General features: G+C 42.5%; 1 protein-coding gene across 1 annotated transcript in view; it reads right to left on the bottom strand.

The window, feature by feature from the left end:
• Positions 1-7,971, bottom strand: part of LOC110259054 (inter-alpha-trypsin inhibitor heavy chain H5-like) — a 31,582-nt gene extending 23,611 nt beyond the window's left edge. Inside the window, 1 exon segment of the mRNA XM_021082351.1 lies at positions 7,852-7,971. Within this exon segment, the coding sequence (XP_020938010.1) occupies positions 7,852-7,971 (120 nt within the window).
• Between the last annotated feature and the right edge of the window lie 13,460 nt (positions 7,972-21,431).

The following is a 21,431-nucleotide window of genomic DNA, read 5'->3' as shown; positions in this document are numbered from 1 at the left end:
CAACAGCAGAATACAGGAGTTAGAAGAACAAATAAGCGAGGTGGAGGACAGATGAGTGGAAATTACAGATGCAGAACAGAAAAGGGAAAAAGATTGAAAACAAATGAAGAGAGTCTCAGAAAACTCTGGGACAATGTTAAATGCACGAACATCTGTATTTTAGGTGTGCCAGAAGGAGAAGAGAGAGAGAAAGGAACAGAAAAAATATTCCAAGAGATAATAGCCAAAAACTTTCCCAACATGGGAAAGGAACCACTCACTCAAATCCAGGAAGTGCAATGAGCACTATATAAAATAAACCCAAGGAGTGATATCCCGAGACATATTAATCAAACTGACAAAAATTAAAGACAGAGAAAATCTTGAAAGCAGCTAGGGAAAAGAAACAAATAACATCCAAAGGAACCCTGATAAGGTTATCAGTAGATTTTTCAGCTGAAACTCTGCAGGCCAGAAGGAAGTGGCATGATATACTTAACATGATGAAAGGGAAAAACCTCCAACCAATATTACTTTACCCAGCAAGGCTCTCATTCAGATTTGAAGGAGAAATCAAAACCTTCACAGATAAGCAAAAGCTAAGAGAATTCAGCAACACTAAACCAGCTTTACAAAAAATACTAAAGGAACTTCTCTAGGCAGGAAAGAAAAGGCCACAACCAGAAACAAAAATACCACAAATGACAAAGCTCAACAGTAAAGGTACATATACAGTAAAGATAATGAAATCATCCATGTACAATTATGCCGCCAAAATCAGAAATCGTGAGAAAAGGAGGGTACAAATGCAGGACACTGGAGATGCACTTGCAATTAAGAGACCAACAACTTAATACAATATTAAAAATAGTCATCAAACCACAAGAGGAGGGAACATATATTGTAGACATATAGACTCTTATATCAAAACTTCAGAATAACTGCAAACCAAAAATCTACAATTGATACATAAACAAATAAGAAAAATCAACTCAAATACAACATTAAAAATAGTCATCAAATCACAAGAGGAGAGAACAAGAGAAGGAAGAAAAAAGACTAACAAAAACTAATCCAAAGTAATTAATAAAATGGCAATAAGAACATAATTATCAATAATTACCTTAAATGTTCATGGACTAAACACCCCAACCAAGAGACACAGACTGGCTGAATGGATACAAAAACAGGATCCACATATATGCTGTCTTCAAGAGACCCACTTCACGTCTAGGGACACGTACAAATTGAAAGTGAGAGGATGGAAGAAAATATTCCATGCAAACGGGAATCAAAAGAAAGCTGGAGTAGCAATACTCATATCAGACAACATAGACTTTAAAATGAAGAATATTTTAAGGGACAAGGAAGGTCACTACCTAATGATCAAAGGATCAATCCAAGAAGATGTAACAATTTTAAATATCTATACACCGAACATAGGTTCACCACAATATATAAGGCAACTGCTAACAACCTTAAAAGGACAAATTGAAAATAACATAATAATAGCATTCCAAAGAGCAAGCTGTGAAGGAGAAAAGGAACCTACCTCCTGGGTAGCCACCTAACTGACAAAAGATTGGCTGAGTCAGTGGGACCTCTAAGTTGCTGAGAAAAGTGTAGCAGCTGGACTGAAAACAGTAAAGCAGAGTGAGAGCTGAGGGACCTCAAAGTTGCCAAGAAAAACGCAGCAGCTGGATTGAGTACAGCAAAGCAGAGTGAGAGCCACACAGATCATCTGAACCACCAGCCCAGACACCACAGCCTGAAATACTTGGGCGGAGGCTGGTGCTGAGACCCAGGCTCCAGAGGATCCTGCACTAGGATCACCCTTTACAATACCTCATATGTGGGCTAAGTGAGACGGGTTGATTCATGCATGGCCTACAGGTGGCAGGAACAAATCACTGCAGTTGTCACTGACTCTAGAGGTGGTCATGGCCTGCTCCCAATAGGGGTCCATGAACAGGCACCACCTATGATTCTAATCACCTCAGAGGAGGGCACTGTGATCAAACACAAGCTGTTGTTGCTCTCACTCCCCTGGGAATTCACACACCCTGCTGATGCTATTGACAAATGCTCTGGTCACCTTGAAGATTTGCCTAGAGCTTATTACCACTTTCAAGGGCCCTGCAACTAGGAGTAGCCTGTGCCACCTTCCTGCAGGTCCTTGCTGCTATTGAGAGCCCAATGACCAGGCACTGACTACCCATTGCCTCCTCCTCCCTGAAATCACACTGAGAACCCTGGAAACAACAGCCTGCTCACACCAAAGAAAGAGACCGAAAATATCCAAATTCCTACACCAAAAATAAATAGTAAGCCCCCAAGAAATACAAAGGGGAATTCCTGCATAGAAGTAGCCTTAGAAGACTACAGTTTGGCTTCCCTGAACTCACAGAAAAAGAAAAACACAAGCAAGATGAAGAAGCACAGAAAACATTTCCAGTTAAAGGAACGTGAGAATTTTCCTAAAGCAGAAACAATGAAACAGACCTCTGCATTCTGACAGACGTGGAGTTCAAAAGGGAGCTAGTGAAAATACTGAAGGATTAACAGAGGATATTAACAATAATACAGATTCTGTTAGAAAGGATCTAGAAAATATAAGGAGGATCCAAGAAAAACTAGAAAATTCATTTACAGAGATACAAACTGAACTTAAGGCAATAAAGATCAGAATGAATAATGCAGAGGAATGAATCAGCGATGTGGAAAGTAAAATACTGTAAATCACCCAATCAGGAGAACAGACAGAAAACCAAATGAAAAAACATGAAGGCAATATAAGAGACCTATGGGATAATATAAAGTGGGCCAATCTACACATAATAGGAAATCCAGAAGGAAAAGAAGTAGAAAAGGGGATTGAAAATATATTTGAAAAAATTATGACTGAAAATTTTCCAAATCTAAAGCATACTGATATCAAGATACAGGAAGCACAGAAGACCCCAAACAAGCTGAACCCAAACAGGCCCACATCAAGACACATTATTTTAAAAAATGGTAAAAGTTAAAGATAAAGAGAGGATTCTAATGGCAGCAAAAGAAAAGTAAAGCATTAATTATAAGGGAACCCCAATAAGGCTATCACCTGATTTCTCTACAGAAACACTACAGTCCAGAAGGGAGTGGCAAGATATATGTAAAGAGATGGAAGAAAAAAATTTCAACCTAGAATACTCTATCCAGCAAGAATATCATTTAAATTAAAAGGGGAAATAAAAAATTTATCCAACAATAAAAAGCTAAAAGAGTACAGCAATATGAAACCCACTCTAAAAGAAATACTGAAAAGCTTTCTCTAAATTAAAAAAAAAGAGAGAGAGAGGAATAAAAGAGAAAAGAAGAATTAGGATGGAGGAAATGACAATTGGAGAGCAATCACTTAAATAAGCCAGCATACAGATCTAAATATGAAGATGTTTAAAAAAAAAGACATCAAAATCATACAATGTGGGGAAAGAACATAAGAAAATATAGATTTTTAAAAAATTTTATTTATTTATTTATTTTTGGGTTTTATTCTTTTTTTAATATATTTTTTAAAATTTTCCCACTGTACAGCAAGGGGGTCAGGTTATCCCTACATGTATACATTACAATTACATTTTCCCCCACCCTTTCTTCTGTTGCAACATGAGTATCTAATTTTTAATGATGTGTCTGAGCCTATATGACTATCAGGAAAAGCAAGCAGATAAAGGAAGGGCTTAATGTATTTCAAAGAACAGGGCAACCACAAATTAAAACCAAACATTATATTCACAAAAAATGAAAAGTATTCAAGCATAAAATAAAAGAAGAAAAGAGAAACATAGAATCAACTGGAAAACAAGGTTTAAAGTGGCAATAAATTCATATATATCAATAATCACCTTAAATGTCAGTGGACTGAATGCTCCAATCAAAAGACAGAGAGGCAGATTGGATAAAAAAGTAAAAAGCTTCAATCTGCTGCCTCCAAGAGACTCACCTTGGAGCAAAGGACACATATAGATTGAAAGTAAGGGGATGGGAAAAGACATTTTATGCCAATGCACAAGACAGAGAAGCAGGAGTTGCAATACTCATATCAGACAAAACAGACTTTAAAACGAAGGCCATAAAGACAAAGAAGGACACTATTTAATGGTTAAAGGACCCATCAAGAAGAGGATATTGCAATCATCAATATATATGCCCCTAATATAGGAGAACCCAGATACCTACAACAAATACTAACATACATAAAAGGAGAAATTGATGGGAATACAATCATAGTAGGAGATTTTAATGCTCCAATCACATCAATGAACAGATCCTCTAGACAGAAAATCAATAAGGCATCAGAGATCCTAAAGGGCGCAATGGAAAAGTAAGACTTAATTGACATTTTCAGGACATTACATCGAAAAAAATTCAGAATAGACATTCTTTTCAAGTGCACATGGAACATTCTCAAAAACTGATCACATACTGGGGCACAAAGCTGACCTCAACAAATTTAAGAGTATAGAAATTATTTCAAGTATTTTCTTTCTTTCATAATGGCATGAAAGTAGAAATCAACCACAGGAAAAGAAGTGAGAAAAAAACTTACTACATGGAGACTAAACAACATGCTACTAAAAAATCAATGGGTCAATGAAGAAATCAAGAAGGAAATTAAAAAATACTTTGAGACAAATGATAATGAAGGCACATCCACTCAAAATCTATGGGATTTTGCAAAAGCAGTACTCAGAGGGAAATTCATAGCAATACAGGCCTTCCACAAAAAAGAAAAAAAAGAATCTCAAATTAACAACTTAACCCACCAACTAAATGAATGAGAAAAAGAACAAACAAAACCTAAAATCAGCAGATGGAAGCAAATCATAAAGATCAAAGGGGAAATCAATAAAATAAATATTAAAAAGAAACAATTGAAAAAAATCAATCAAACCTAGAGCTGGTTCTTTGAAAATATAATCAAAATTGACAAATCTCTTGCTAGAAAAGAAGAGGAGAGAAAAAACCCAAATAAACAAAATCAGAAATGAAAAAGGAGAAGTCACAACGGATAGTACAGAAATACAAAAATCCATGAGAGAATACTATGAAAAACTATAGGCCAACAAGTTTGCCAACCTAGAAGAAATGGACAACTTTCTGGAGACTTACAGCCTGCCAAAACTGAATCGAGAAGAAATAGATCAAATGAACAGGCCAACCACTAGAAATGAAATTGAATATGTCATAAATACACTCCCTACAAATAAAAGTCCAGTACCAGATGGCTTCACAGGTGAATTCTACCAAACATACAATGAGAAACTTATACCCATCCTCCTTAAACATTTTTAAAGGTTGAAGAAGAAGATCACTCCCAAAGACATTCAAGGATGCCACCATCACCATAATTCCAAAACCATAAAAAGATAACATCAAAAAAGAAAACTATAGGCCAATATCTTTGATGACTATAGATGCAAAAATTCTCAACAAAATTTTAGCTATCCGAATTCAACAAGATAAAAAAGATCATACACCAACAACCAGGTGGGATTCATCCCAGGTGCATGAGGATGCTTCAACATATGCAAATCAATCAATGTCATACACTACATGAAAAAAAAAGAAAAGTCAAATCCACGTGATCATCTCAAGAGATGCAAAGAAAGCATTTGACAAAAGTCCAATATTCATTCATGATAAAAACTCTTTCCAAAGTAGGTATAGAGGGAAAATACTTTAATATAACATAAGCCAATGATGACAAATCCACAGCAAATATAATACTCAATGGAGAAAAGCCTTCCCACTAAAATCTGAAACAAGACAAGGATGCCAACTCTCACCACTGTTATTCACCACAGTACTAGAAGTTCTACCACAGCAATCAGACAAGAGAAATAAAAGGCATCCAAATAGGAATAGAAGAGATAAAAATCTCACTGTATGCAGATGACATGTTACTATATATAGAAATCCCTAAGGACTCAACCCATAAACTACTTGAACTAATCAACAAATTCAGCAAAGTAGCACGCTATAAGATTAACATTCAGCCACATTTTTGTATACTAACAATGAAATATTAGAAAATGAATACAAAAATACAATACCTTTTAAAATTGCAGCCCCAAAAATCAAACACCTGGGAATACACCTGACCAAGGAAGTCAAGGACATATATGCCAAGAACTATAAAACATTAATCAAGGAAATTAAAGAAGATGTAAAGAAATGGAAAGATATTCCATGACCATGGGTTGGAAAAATAATATTGTAAAAATGGACATACTACCCAGAGCAATCTACAGATTCAATGCAATCCCTATTGAATTACAAATGACATTTTTCAGAGAACTAGGGCAAACAATCCAAAAATTTATACGGAACCACAAAAGACCCACAATTACTAAAGCAATCTGAAGAACAAAACCAAGCAGGAAGCATAACTCTCCCAGATTTCAGGCAATATTACAAAGCCCAGGTCATCAAGACAGTGTGGTACTGGTACCAATACTGACAGACAGACCAATGGAACATAATAGAGAATAAAGAAATAAACCCAGACACCTATGGTCAATTAATCTTTGACACAGTAGGCAAGAACATAAAATGGGAAAAAGACAGACTTTTCTGCAAGCATTGCTGGGAAACCTGGACAGCTGCATGCAAATCAATGAAACTAGAGCACACCATCACACTACGCATGAAAATAAACTCAAATTGGCTGAAAGACTTAAATATAAGACAACACACCATCAAACTCCTATAGCAGAGAACATAGGTAAACATTCTCTGACATTAACCTTAAGAATATTTTCTCAGGTCATTCTCCCAAGGCAACAGAAATAAGAGCAAAAATAAACCAAAGGGACCTAATCAAACTGACAAGCTTTGGCACAGCAAAAGAAACCAAAAAGAAAAAAAAGACAATTTACATAATGGGAGAAAAGAGTTTCAAACCACGCAAAAAAAAAAAAGAATGAAATAATGCCATTTGCAGCAACATGGATGGAACTCTTATACTGAGTGAAGGAAGTCAGAAAGAGAAAGACAAATACCATATGATATCACTTGTATCTGGAATCTAATAAATGGCAAAAATGAACACTTCCACAGAAAAGAAAATCATGGACTTGCAGAATAGACTTGTGATTGCCAAGGGGGAGGGGGAGGGAGTTGGGTGGTTGGTGAGCTTGGGGTTAGAAGTTGCAGACTATTGCCTTTGGAATGGATTAGCAATGAGATCCTGCTGTGTAGCACTGGGAAATATGTCTAGTCACTTAGTGAGGGAGCATGATAGTGTGGGAAAATAGAATGTGTACATGTGTGTGCAACTGGGTCACCATGCTGTACAGTAGAAAAAAAATTGTATGAGGGAAATAACTATTAAAAATAATAATAATAGTAAAAGAAAATTGAAATCATATCAAGCCCCTTTTCTGACCACAATGCTACATGACTGGAAATCAACAACAAAAAAACTGCAAAAACCACAAAAACATGGAGAATAAACATCCTAGTAAACAACTAATAGATCACTGAAGAAATCAAAGAGGAAATTAAAAAATACCTAGAAGTAAATGACAGAAAAGATATGACACTCCAAAACCTATGGGATACAGCAAAAGCCATTCTAAGAGGAAAGTTAATAGCAATACAAACCTGCACTTTCTTTCCATCCCATTTCCAGAACTCCGGAGGTCTACTATCCAGGGCTGGGCAGAAGCAAGGCCCCATGGAGCCGAAAACCTGTCACCATGGGGCAGCATGTTGCCCCTCCCACACGCACAGAGGGTTCTGGCTCAGCCGGGCATTTGTAAGGAGCCTGCCATTTACCCCTCTGCCACCGCAGTCAGGCCCCAATTTGGTTTGGTTAAAACTTACCTTAAAGTTGGCCTGAAGCTGAGGCAGGGCTCTCCAGGGCACACTCTCCTCTCTCCTCAGCACGCCCTCCAGAGGGGGTAGGGTGGGCAGGGGGAAATCACTGGAAGGGCAGCTCCTCATGGTCTCCGCAGGTCCGCATGTTTTCAACAGTTCACCTTTGCTCTCCTTCAGCCCAGCTCCTAGGCCTCCTGCTAGTCCCCTGCCTCTCAGGAGCCCAGCGCAGGGGACATATCCCTCTGCCCACAGCCACGCCCACAAGCATCAGTTCTCATTCTCTAGAGTGGAAATTCTACCTGACTTGCCTTGGTAGTAGGATTCCCACCCCTCCGGCTTCCGGCTGGGGGCTATGTCTTCCTGCGTTGAGTCAGGGACCTTCCTGCAGCTCCAGCAGCCAACTGCAAGATAGGAGACTAGCAAGTGCCTCCAGTAATGTAGCGACGCCCTGAGGAACAGTCTGGACCTCACTCTAGGGCCAGGTTTGGTTATAGCCAGCACATAGATTTGTGCAGGGAATTAATAGGAGTTTGATGGTGTCTTGTCTTACCTTTAAATCTTTACTGCATTTTGACTTTATTTTTGCCCATGACTTGAGGGTGTATGTTCCAGTTTCATTGATTTACATGGCACTGTCCGGTTTTCCCAGCACCAATTACTGCAAAGATTGTCATTTTTTTTCCCATTTTATGTTCTTGCCTCCTTTGTGGGAGATTAACTGATGGAAGGTGTCTGGGTTTATTTCTGGGTTCTCTATTCTGTTCCTTTGGTCTGTATGTCTGTTTTGGTATCAGTAACATACTGTCTTAATTACTGCAGCTTTGTAATATTAACTGAAGTCTGGGAGAGTTATGCCTCCTGCTTGGTTTTTGTTCTTCAGGATTGCCTTGGAAGTTTGGGGTTTTTATGTTTACATATAAATTTTTGGATTACTTGTTATAGTTCTATGAAAAATGTCATGGGTAATTTCATAGAGATTACACTGAATCTGTAGATTTCATTGGGTAGAGTGGCCATTTTTATGATATTGATTCTTCCAACCCAGGAGCATGGAATATTTCTCCATTCCTTTGAATCCTTTTTAATTCCCTTGGTTAATATTTTATTGTTCTCAGCATAAAAGTCTTTAACCTCCTTGGTCAGGTTTATTTCTAGGTAGTGGATTTTTTTGGCCGCAATTTTAAAAGGTATTGTATTTCCATATTCCTTTTCTAATATTTCATTGTTAGTATATAGAAATGCAACTGATTTCCAAATGTTTATCTTGTGCCCTGCTAATTTGCTGAATTTGTTGACCACTTCAGGTAGTTTTTGTGTGGAGTCCTTAGGGTTTTCTGTATGTAGTATCTTGTCATCTGCATACAGTGACAATTTTACCTCTTCTCTTCCAATTTGGATATCTTTTATATCTTTTGTTTGTGGGGTCGTTGCGGCTAGGACTTCCAATACTATGCTGCATAAACGTGGTGAGAGTGGGCATCCTTGTCTTGTTTCAGATTTTAATGGGAAGGCTTTCAGCTTTTTTCTACTAAGTATTATATTTGCTGTAGGTTTGTCAAAAATGATTTTTATTAAGTTAAGGTATGTGCCCTGTATACCCTGTTTGACGTGAGTTTTTATCATGAATGTATGTTGGACTTTGTCAAATGCTTTTTCTGCATCTATGGAAATGACCATGTGGTTTGACTTTTCTTTTGTTAATGTGGTATATGACATTGATTGATTTGCATAAGTTGAACCATCCTTGTGCACCTGGGATGAATCCCACTTGGTCGTGGTGTATGATCTTTTTTGTATGTTGTTGGATTCAATTGTCTAAAATTTTGTTGAGCATTTTTGCGTCTATATTCATCAAAGGCATTGGCCTATAATTTTCTTTTTTTGGTAGTATCTTTGTCCGTTTTTGGTATTAGGGTGATGGTGGCTTCATAGAATGCCTTTGGGGGTGTTCCTTCTTCTTCAACCTTTTGGAAAAGTTTAAGGAGAACGGGTATAAATTCTTCTTTGTATGTTTGGTAGAATTCTCCTATGAAGCAATCTGGTCCTGGACTTTTGTTTGTAGGGAGTGTTTTTATTATATATTCAATTTCATTTCTAGTGATCGTTCTGTTTAGTTGATGTATTTATTCTTGATTTAGTTTTGGCAGGCTGTAAGTCTCTAGAGAGCTTTCCATTTCTTCTATGTTGTCAAATTTGTTGGCATATATTTTTCATAGTATTCTCCTATTTTATTTTTTGTATTTCTGGGTTATCCACTGAGATTTCTCCTTTTTCACTTTCCGGTTTTTTTTTTTTTTTTTCTCTCTTCTTCTTGGTGAGTCCAGCCAGAGGGTTGTCAATTTCCTGAAGACAAGCATATCTACATTTCTGGGTAAAATTTGAAGGAGCTGGACTTAGCCTACTATTTGACTTGAGTGCCACCTAGTGGGAAAATAGCCTGTGTGACATGTTAACCAAAGGGTTGTAGAAACTACAGAAATGATAACTAACCAGGTTGCCCTAATCTGTGCAGGGGATGGTGTTGTGTGGCTTGTTCCCCTACCTATTCAGGAAATCGTCCTAAGAATTGATCTTTATATGAACATTTGTTGTAACATTGTCTGAGCTTATTTGTCGATAGAGATGACAAATTCCCAATTTAAAAGAAACAAACAAAAAGTATTGCCAACTATCTTCAGTAACTAGCTTTTCAGTGTGTCTTAATTTCCATTTTCCTCTGAAAGGTCTGAGCAGCAGTGTTGCACCTCAGTTAAGAATTTTGTGTAAATAAACTACACTCCAAAAAAATTTAATTAAAAAAGTATCCTGTGGATGGTATATTTGGCATCTATCCTAAATAGATTTCAAAACATATTAAATCTTACAGAAAGATGTTATTCCTGCCCCCAGAACAGTCTCTAGAGCACCATGTATTTATAATTTTATCCCAAATATTTCTTGTAACTCTTCCTGTAATAGCAAGAATCTTCCATTTTGTAGTACCTATAATTGCAGATGTGGTTCAAATTAGTTTTCATGGGACAGACTGCTACAGTCACTTTTCTCCCATGGTTTCATTTTCCACTTGAGCCTGTTACTAGTACCATAGGACTGTTCCATTTAGCTTCTGCTTTTTGGGTGACATTTCCAATCTCAGGGAGCAGGAGAGTTATCCAAGGGATAAATAATCCAACAAAGCAGAATTCTGACAGTTCTCCCTTAAAGATGAGGGCACTTTTGAAACTTTTCTCATAGTCCATGAGGTCTCCTGTGGCTATCTCTCTCCCACACCAGGTGGGGTCTGGACTCACTTCTCCTGCTGAGTGACTGCTGTTCCTATGTGTCATGCATCCAGTGCGACTGCAGTATTGAAACTAAGGGGGAAAGCCTCTGTCAGTGTTGACCCCCTTCTAGGAATGCTCCCCCACCACCTCAACTCCCATGTACAGAATACTGGGAGGGGGTGTGCAGGCTAAGCAGGGGTGGCCAGGCAGTGCCGGGGCAGTGTGGGCAGGCATTCCTTCTGCTCACTGGAGCATCCCAGATGCAAAAAGAGCTTACTGTGAGGTTGAGCACTGGTACCATCAGTAAACTTGGCCTTTTAAGCGAGAGGCATGTGCCAAAATCAATAGAAACTATAGGTTTTATATCACTTCTATTTTGGGGCACAGGAAGTGGGAACAGAGCTGGCATGGGGGACCTCCCTAAATATCACGTCAAAAGAAGAGCACAGAGGAAAACTGACAGGAACAGTGATGAGCTTTGAGGTCTCCTTGGGTGTGTGCAGGACCAGCCTGCAAGTCCACCTTCACATGAGAGTTGTCATGAAGTAGCCTCCTACTGGGAATCTAGCCCCTGTGGCTGGCCTCTCATTCCTCCATGATGCAGAGGTGGGTATGCATCAGGAGAGAAGGTTCTGGAAGGCCTGTGCAGGAGTGCTTTGTTCACCCTAAGACACTCCATCGGAGCACATAGCTGTCCAGTTCATTACTCTGGGCCTCTGGGTGAGGTGCGAGTCTCATTCTGTGAGTTAACAGCATCCTCTGAATTCCACTCCCAGAAGCTTTGTTCTTGATGTATCTTTCCAAGCAGATGCTGTGAGTTGGGTACACCTTCTGCCTAGCTCTCTGGACATCCAGCCATTGGGTGATCAGAAAGCAGGTGGCTCAGGCCAAGGAAGAACAAGCTGGCTGAACATGGCCCTCCCCAGGCTCCCTCCTGCCCAGGCTTGTTTCACAAACATACAAGATTCCTTCATCCTGGGATCCCCCCTCCCTCCCTGATCCTTTCACCTCTTCTCATCTCTCATGACACCCAAACTGGGTGAGGCCTTCCTGACTTTCTGGCTGGTAGGAGGCCCTGTTACCATCCTGACTAGGGTCACGCCTCCAGCCTGACCTTCCATCTGGGGACCAGTCCTCATTTCTCCCTTGTTGCCCAGCATAGCTCATTGTGTGGCTGAATCCATCCCCAGTTGTTGACAACTTGAATTGTTCCCTCTTTCCAGTGTCAGACCTTTTCTGATTCTAGGACACAGGAGCCATCCCACCTGTTCCATTCCCTCCACTGATCTGGTCCCAAGTCATGCCCTTGGGCCTTCTGAATCCCTTTGGACCTGTGTCACTCTCCCCACCATTGTCACCAGATCCACCCAGTACTGTCCCTGCCATCTTTCTCCTAGACCATGGAGCTTCTAAGCCCTCTTTCTACTCCCAAGTTTTCCACATAGTGTTTATAGTTTTGATTTTTTTGTTTTTTTGTTTTGGTTTTTGTGGGGTTTGTGTGTGTGTGTGTTGTTTTCTTTTTCTTTCTTTTTTTCTTTTGCACCCAGCAGCAACCCAGGCCACTCCAGTGACAATGCCAGATCCTTAACTCACTGCACCACCAGGGAACTCCTAGAATGGTCATTTTTAATGCAAACCCTGTTGCCAATTTGTAGTAGTAGCCCCCCTTCACCCATGAGTTCTTACTGTTCGTAGGGTAAGAGCAAATGCACATGGCACTCCCCCCCAGCAGACCCACTGTCTTCAAGGCATCTTAGAAATTCATCTCAGCCCATCCTTCTTTTGAGTGAGGGTGACACCTGAGCTGAGCCCCAGATGATGAGCAGTTTGCTTGGGAAGATCTCAGCCCAGAACCTTCCAGGCAGAGGGTCACAAGAGCAGCACGCCCAAGTGGAAATGAACTTGGTTTGTGTGTCAAACAGAGAAGGCCAAGGCCACCAGCTGGGTGGGGTACCCATGGTGGAGGGAGATGTGAGGGGGCTGAGGGGAGGGGTTGTGATTCTTCCTGAAGGGCAGCAGGAGCTTTGGACAGATTAGTACAGAGCAGATGACCTCATTGATAATTTAACAGGGGCATCTTGGCTTCTCTCTGGAGAGGAGGGAAGGAAGTGAAAGCAGCTAAGAGGTTCCAGCAGGAATCCAGGAAGGCTTTGATGGAGACTGGGACCAGGGGGTGGCCAGAGAAGGAAGACCCAGGGACAGGTTCCAAGTGACAAAGTTGAGGTAGTCAGAGCAGATGTGGCTCTGGGATGAAAGTGTGCTCTAGGGAAAGGGTCCTTCAGGGATACTATTATCGACATGTTTTAAAATGTGCTACCTGCCTCTTGGCAGTTTCTCAGCATAAGAACAACAAGGACAAAAAGATTCATTTTCTTTAAAAAGTTGAGAGAGAATTCACATAGAGTACACTTTGCCCACTGAAAGGATATGATCCACTGGATTTTAGTCTATTCATAGCTAGGGTGCCTACCACCACAGTCAATCTTAGAACATTTTCATCACCAAAGAGGAAAGCCCATACCTGTTAGGATCCAGTCCCCACCCCCTCTGCCTGCTGCTTCCTGGGGACCACTGATCTGCTTTCTGTCTCCATGGATTTGCCTGTTTTCGACGGTCCCTGTCAGTGACATCAGGTGATGTGTCTCCTGTTGGAGACAAGCCCACCCCCTCAATTCTTCCCCCCAGAATAGCACTTACCCTGTTGATGCCTTAAATGTCTTCACTAAATGGCCTCACATGTCAAATAGTAGCCCGGGGAATACAGAGATGAAAAGACTCTTGTACCCAAACAGGCACTTTTCCTTGTGCCATTGTATTGTTTTCCAATATTCCTGTCCAAGAAGTTACTGTCTTTTCCACCTGCTTGCTTGCTGAGCCCAAAGAGGTTTGTTTGGGATTTTAGACATAATTAGAAAATTAGTTGCACGTGACCCTGACTTAAGTACATGTTCTCCCCTTTAAAAAGTCATCAACGAGTTATCAATGGGCATGTGGAGAAAATGGTGATAATATTCTTCATCAAGAACTTTGTTTATGGCCAAAGGGTGTAGCCCATAGCTGACTCCAGTCCAGGGAAGGAAGCCCTCAAGAGGCTGAGGACATTGTAGGTTCCAGATTGATGTTTTTTTTTTTTTAATCCAGAGAAAATTAAAAACATAAGAAAACACAAAGTGTAGTATAAATACCAGGTTTTATGGATTACTATGCAGAATTGGCAATGGTTAATATTTTGGCATTTTTTTAATCATAGGGTTGAAATATTCCTGAAAAAAGTCAAAGTCCCCTTCAACCTCTGGCCCAGGTTCCTCTGCCCAGAGGCAAATGTTGTCATGATTTCACTGTGAATCCTTCCTGTCCCTTGTTCTCTTGTATGTATCAGTGATTGCTGTGTCTATATGGCTTTGTGTTGTTGTGCGAAAAAGAATATATATACCTGGTATCACACTGAGAATGTCCTTTATAACTTAAATGTTCCACTTGGTGTTATAGTTTTAAGATTTGTTTTTATTGATAGTTTCCATCCATCCATCCTTCTACCCATCTGTCTATCCACTCATCCATCCATCTTTTTGTATTAAAGGAATATATGGTTTGGATGTTTGATCTCTATTTTAAGCAACTCAGTTATATCTTTTGTAGTATGCATTTACATTCCTTTTTTTTTTTTTTTTTGGATGAAAGCATGGAATCTAGGTTTATTTGTGGTTTCATTCATTAGTTGCTAAGGCCAAAGAGAACCCTCCTCTCCCAGCCCCTGACACCCCTCTGCCTTCATTTTCTTCATAATGTGACAGTCAGCCTCATTGTCCTTAAATGGAGTTGTTTAAGCTTTACAGTTTTAATCAGGTACTTGGTGAGTCATTAATTATTTAAAATGAAGGATAAGGCTCAGGGGCCCTCCAGTGAAAGCCCTCCCCTCCCCTCCCAGGAAGTCATGCCCTGATCTTGGTTATCATTCATCTCATGTGGCATCTAAAGACCAGGAGAGGCTTTTTTTTATAGGCATTATTAAAAAAGCAAAAAGCCTGTTGAACCAGCTAAGGCTTGGGTGTGGTAAGGATTCTAAGCCTAATATTCCTGTTAGATGTTAACCTAGTGCTCAACATATGTGAGCAGTGGGGCTGGCTCTAGGGTCTCTGTCACCCCAGGACAAACGTTTGTCCCTATGGGCTCTTTTGCTTAGAATTCATGTTAGTACCCATGTTAAATCCCTTTGAGAAAAGAATGTTTGGTCTGGAATTCTTACACCTTTGTAGAAAGCTGTGTAAATACCATACTGTGATGAGAGTGTTGAATTTCAAAGGCCGCACTGGGGAAGAGCAGAGATCACCTCCTCCCTGGTTTCCCAGGCTGATAAGAGTGATCCAGAAGGTGGCAGTTGGAGGGTGCAAATCATCGGTATTTGATTTTCTGCATTCATGCAGAGGGTGAGGCTGTTTTCCAGAACCTGGGCTCTCTGGTTGGATTTCTATGGCTCCTCATGCAGGGGCCTGGACCTCCAAGCCTCAAGGTTCTGACTCTTCTTCTCACAGAACTTTTTTCTAGGGGCATGGATAGGATCCCTTAGTCTGCTTGGTCAGCAAAGCGGGTCAGAGCAGTGTCTGTCCCCATCCGACTGGGCAGCAGGCTCCCATCCCCCTTTCTCCCCATGAAATCCATGTCACAAGCCACCTTCTCATGCACCCCCTACCCTCCCCACCAGGTGAACATTCCTTATATTTGGCTCCATCTTGAGATGTGGATCAAGTTGAAACTTATCAACCATTCATTCCAGCCCCACCCCAGGTAGTTGTGTGATGCTGGGGCAGGTCCAAGGTTCTGGGTGTTCCTCTTTGGTTGGGGCTGCTAACACCTCCTCTGGGAGAATGTAAGATGATCATACATTTGATGCATTACTGAGTTGGGGTCCACTTCCCACCACTTACGGGATGGATTATGTACTCAAAAATGTCAGTAGAAAGGGAAGGTGTCTTTAAACAGAATGCTGGCAATCTGGAGGGATGATGGCCAGAATTCCCCAAAAAACACCTCCAAAGATTCTGTCAGGACATGAAACTTTTAAATGAAAATGGAGGTAATCTCAGATAATTATTGAGATGGGGGTCAGAGTCTCCACTGTTCCCCACTGCATGCAGACTTGTCCCCTCTTGCTCTAGATGTTTTCTTTTCTAGCCAAATCCATGACATATGGAAATTCCCGGGCCAGGGTTCAAAACCAAACAACAGCTGCAACTTACACCATAACTGTGGCAACTCTGGATCCTTAACCCACTGCATTGGGGTGGGGATTGAACCCGCACCACCACAGTGACCCAAGGTTCTGCAGTTGGATCCTTAACCCACTGTGCCACAGCAGTAAGGCCTATCTGTTAACTGTTCACACAGTTTGGTCACACAGTTTGTCTGGGAGTTGACCAAAGGGGAAGCTAGGGAAGAGGTCTGGACACCTGTTACTTATTCTTCATTTCTGCTTCTTTGATTTACAGGAAGAACTGACAAGTGAGTCCATGTATTGTGTGATTAAAAGATTTGAAAGGTGGGAGTTCCTACTGTGGCATCAACAAGATCGGCAGTGTCTCTGGAGCACTAGAACACAGGTTTGATCCCTGGCCACAATGGTAGTTTAAGGATCCAGCATTGGCGCAACTGCAGCATAGGTCACAACTGATCAGATACCTGGCGCTTGAATTCCACATGCCTTGGTGGCCAAAGAAGAAGAAAGGATTTGAAAGGTGTGCTTGGGCTGAAGAAGAGTAAAGCATGCGTGTGCCTGGTTTCAAAATTCATTACAATGTAGCTTTGCTAAAGTGACAAGAAAAGGGCCTTCCTGCTGGGGATGGTTTCCTGCAAAGTGCTGCTTACTGACATGTCTCCTCTGCTGGCCCAGGGGCTTGAGGCACATGGTTTGTGTCAGGATGATTTCAATATCCCCATCCTGCTCTTAGCCCAGCCCCACTTACTTATTCCAGAAGGTCCTCTCTTGCCAGCATCTGATCCTCTGCTTTGCTCTGGGCCTTCCTGAAATTGTGATACCATCAGGGGAAATTAACTCACCTCCAAGGAGGGTATGAATCTCTGACAGAGCCCAGGAGGTTCCTGTCCATTGCTATGGCCTTGACAATGGCAGAGGACCACTAGCTGGGCCCTTAAAGGTCAGCGGGGTGCACAGTCCTCCTTCCATTTCACCACAGCAATCAGGTGCTGCTGTCAAACTTTTCTTGTTTGAAAAGTGTTACTGATTAGAAAAACAAATCCAGGGCCACTCTGGACTTCCTCAGTGTTAAATATTCAAAAGCACTAGCTCATGGCCTTCAGCCTCTTTGGAGCAGGCTGTCCTTCCTGTTCAAGGTCACCTGCAGTCTCTCCCATGGTGTATAGACACATCCCTTCATGTGTTTCCTCTGACAGCATTTTGATGTTTGCCACCATAAGTACAGCCTGATGGGTCTCTGTCCATGTCAGAAAGCATTATTTCATTGGGATGATGGCATTTGGAAACCCCCAAGGCATGGTTTGAGTTGCAGAAGCTGGCAGGTACACAGATGGCACATGAACAGCTGAGAGGCCAGGATACTGCTCCATGCAACTTACAGGACTCCTGGGTGTGTCTGTTTATTGCAGGTCTTTTAAGTGAATCCTAAAGAAATCTGTGGTGATGTGAAATGTGCCTCTTGTGCAAGGAAGGGTGTTCTCAGAACTGGGGTTTCTTTCAGAATATCCTGCATTTTTACTGAACACAACTTACAAGCCTCAGAGCTGGGGTGTCTGTCCATGCTGGGGTCTGTGCTTCCAGCTCCATGTCCTGCATAGGGTGATGAAGGAAGCGCCCTCAGCACAAAGACCCCAAGTGCTTTGTCATTTCACCCAACCCCCTGATTTTTCTGGGAGGAAGTCAAGAGCGAGCTTGATTGATATCTCAAACAAGGAATGTGCATGGGCAGAAGGGTGGAGGAGGGCATGTGAACAGTTCATATAATTCAACCTGTGCTGTGGATGCTCATCCTCCAGCCTCCAGACAGCTCGCTAACGATACCTGTTGCAGATGGTGTCATATTCACTGTGCGATCAAGCTTTGTCTGGGTGCTTCCTACCCTTAAAACATCTTACAGAACAGCCACTGTTGGCAGCTCCCTCTCCCAGGGCCCATAGCAAATTTGGAAAATAACTGGCTCACTTACATAAAATTCTCTTTCCGTGTTGCTGTGAATCAGAACAGCCTTGTCCAGCTTTGGCTGGCTTCACTCCTGTGGGCCAGCCCATTCTATAGAGACACTGGACTCCAAAGCACCAGGTTTGGTGACCTGCTGTGGATCACATGTGTTAGTTGGCCACACAGACATGGCCCTGTGTGGCCCTCGGGGGGAGGCAGAGATTTGGCTGTATTCAAAGTGTGATTGGTTGTGTTCTGTCCCCCAATATCCATATGTTGGGTCCTGACCCCCAGCACCTGACTGTGACTGTATTTGGGGAGGAGAGCCTTTAAAGAAGTGATGAAGGTAAATTGAGGTCACCAGGGTGGGCCCTGATCCCATAGGAACAGTGTCCTTAAAGGAAGAGGAGGTCAGGACACAGACACACACACACACACAGAGGGAAAACCCTGTAAGGACACCAGGTGAGACGGCAGTCTACATGCCCAGGAGAGAGGTCTCAGGAGGGACCAGCCCTGCCCACACCTGGGTCTCAGACTCCAGCCCCCAGGACTGGGGGCAATGCTATATGTTGTTTAAGCCACTCTGGTTGTGGTGTTTTGTTTCAGCAGCCTGAGGTAACTCCTACACATACCCTGATCCAGGGTCTCCTGTGGACCACCCAGATGGGGTGCCTGCTGTTCCCTGTCTCTAGGGCCCTGGGTTCCTCCCTTTGTGTTTAGGTTTTTCAGCCTCATGTCTCACAGAATAGCTACAACTCATGTTGACCACTTAGGAGAGTGAGACTCCCTCTTCATGATTGATTTCATCTTGACCAGGAGCTCTACCAGCAGAAACGCTGAAGTTTGGTACAGATTAACCACACACTAACCACAGCTCTGCTCACTCTTGGTGTGGGTATCCCCCTCTAGGGTCTTTGCATTGTTCAATTACATGATGAGTTCCAAGTGCATCTGGTGCAAACTGGCCCCAGAAGTGGTAGCTGCCACCGTTCTGGTCCTGGTCCAGCCCAGACCTTGCTTTCCTATTGGGTTATGTCACCCCATGCAGTATATTTATGGAACTTTGTGTTCAGTGCAGTTCAGGTCCATTGACAGCTAATGAGCTGCAGGTCTGGTGATGCCAAGAGAAGGACAAACCCAGGCCTCATGCAGCATCTCATACTCAGTGGTAGGGGTGGTGTTGGTAGTGCCAGGAGAGGGGCAGAGAGAGAGGGCAGGTCAATGGGAATAGATGTGACCTGGAAGAGAATGTAGATGATTCCCAGGGCTTGAGAGTGCCTCCCTGGTGGGGGCACTGAGGCTGGCCTGCTGGAGTCCCCAGAGCTTTCTGAAAGCTGGGATGCCATTGACTCATGACATCAAGGGGGGTTTCAGTAACCATCCCCCTCTTCCTGACAGAACTTACACTTCTCTGCTGTGTAGGCATCCCCTCCCTTCCCCAAACCACCTGGACCCCATGATGAGGTGATTAGGGCTCCACTGGCGTGGGGAAGGGAACAGCCCTGTGACATGGCTCTCAGAGATTATCTTTATCCTCTTGCAACTCTTCTATATCTTAAGCCACCAGCTCAGCCCAGACACACTGGGAAGTTTCAGATGGATCTGGATGTCACAGCAGGAGACCAGTGAGTGACAGTTGCTACTCCTACCTGTCAGTCAGGGCAGGGATGTCATGAAGCTAAGTATACTTTGCCTCCCCTCCCAGGAGAGAAGAAATACAGTGTGGGAAGGCTGTGACCCACAGGCTGGATAGGTGGGTGTGGGGAGCAGCTGTATTAGCTTGGATGGTCCGTGGGCAATAGGTTCAACTCAGGGAGCTCAGTGAGCAGCTCTGCCCTGAAGAACTGGAGGGAGGGAAAGTCCTGGATGCTCTTGGCTGGTGTGTGTGTGTGATTTCAACTGGCAGAGGAGGACAGTCAGCTGGAGGCATGTACCCAGGGTGCATGTGACCTGGCATTCCAAGGTATTTCCCTTGAGTGTTTAGGCATTGCTAGAGAGAGAAAGTGTGTGAGTGTGTGTTTGTGCACACGTGCATGCACACATATGTGCTTGTATGTATATGTGTTTGCATTTGTGTATTTTGTGTGATTATGTACATACATTTGAGTGTGTTTCCATGTTTTACATTTATGTGTGTATGTTTTTGTGTGTTTACATATACGTATTTGTGTGCATGTATGTGAGATGCCAGTGCACACATGTTTGGGGCTGGGGCAAGGGCAGAGGTGGGCATGTGGCACTGACAGGCAGGATGTGGGAGCAATTGGCTTCAGAGGGAACACGATGGCTACTGGGGAATCCAGCTGTCCACTCCTCTCATATATACATCTCATGCCTGAGAGGCATGGGGTGAGCTCGGCACAGGGGCCAAGAGTAACCTGAAGAAGAAAGAATGGGGGCTTCTAGACAACAGTAAGGGGCAGGCTAAGACTTAAGTACTCCAGGTCAGGGCTTGATCCAGACTGATCTAGAAGGTGAGGCACAGGGCAGAGTCAAGAACTCCTCATAGGGGAGGTCCTGCCCCTTAGATGGGGAAGGAAGGCTGGAGGAGTTTGGCAGATCCCTTGAGTCTCCCTGCTCCATGAACTTGGCTTCATGGTCAGCACCTTCCTTTCTACCCATAGCCCTGTAGTCTTTCCACCCTGTAGGTTGCTGAGTAGGTTCAGAGATTCTTTTCAGCCTTGTGAATTCACCCAGGAGTAAAAACCTTTGTTTGAAGTGCTTTGTTGTTCCTTGGAGGGCTTTCTTTTGTCCACATTTTCCAGAGCCCCAGCCTCCAGGTGGATGGAAGAACACCCTGTTCAAGGCTCTCCCCCTGATTTTTCCCAGAGATGTAGACGTGGGTCACCAGTCCAGTACTGTGTACCTTGAGCTTTGTCTCAGTTCATTTTATTAATTAATTAATTAATTTATTTATTTTGTGTGTGTGTTTGTGTGTGTGTGTTTAGGGCCACAGCCACAGCATATGAAGGTTCCCAGGATAGGGGTTGAATCAAAGCTGTAGCCACTGGCCTGCACCACAGCCACAGCAACTTGGGATGTGAGCTGTGTCTGAAACCTACAACACAGCTCAGCAATGCCAGATCCTTAACCTACTGAGTGAGGCCAGGGATCAAACCTGTGTCCTCATGGATACTAGTCAGATTTGTTTCCACTGAGCCATGATGGCA

This window comes from Sus scrofa, unplaced genomic scaffold, assembly GCF_000003025.6.
Source record: "Sus scrofa isolate TJ Tabasco breed Duroc unplaced genomic scaffold, Sscrofa11.1 Contig702, whole genome shotgun sequence".
In the NCBI taxonomy this organism is placed as follows: Eukaryota; Metazoa; Chordata; class Mammalia; order Artiodactyla; family Suidae; genus Sus; species Sus scrofa.
The sequence above is the reverse complement of the archived record's forward strand: the minus strand, read 5'-3'. Positions and strand labels throughout refer to the sequence as shown.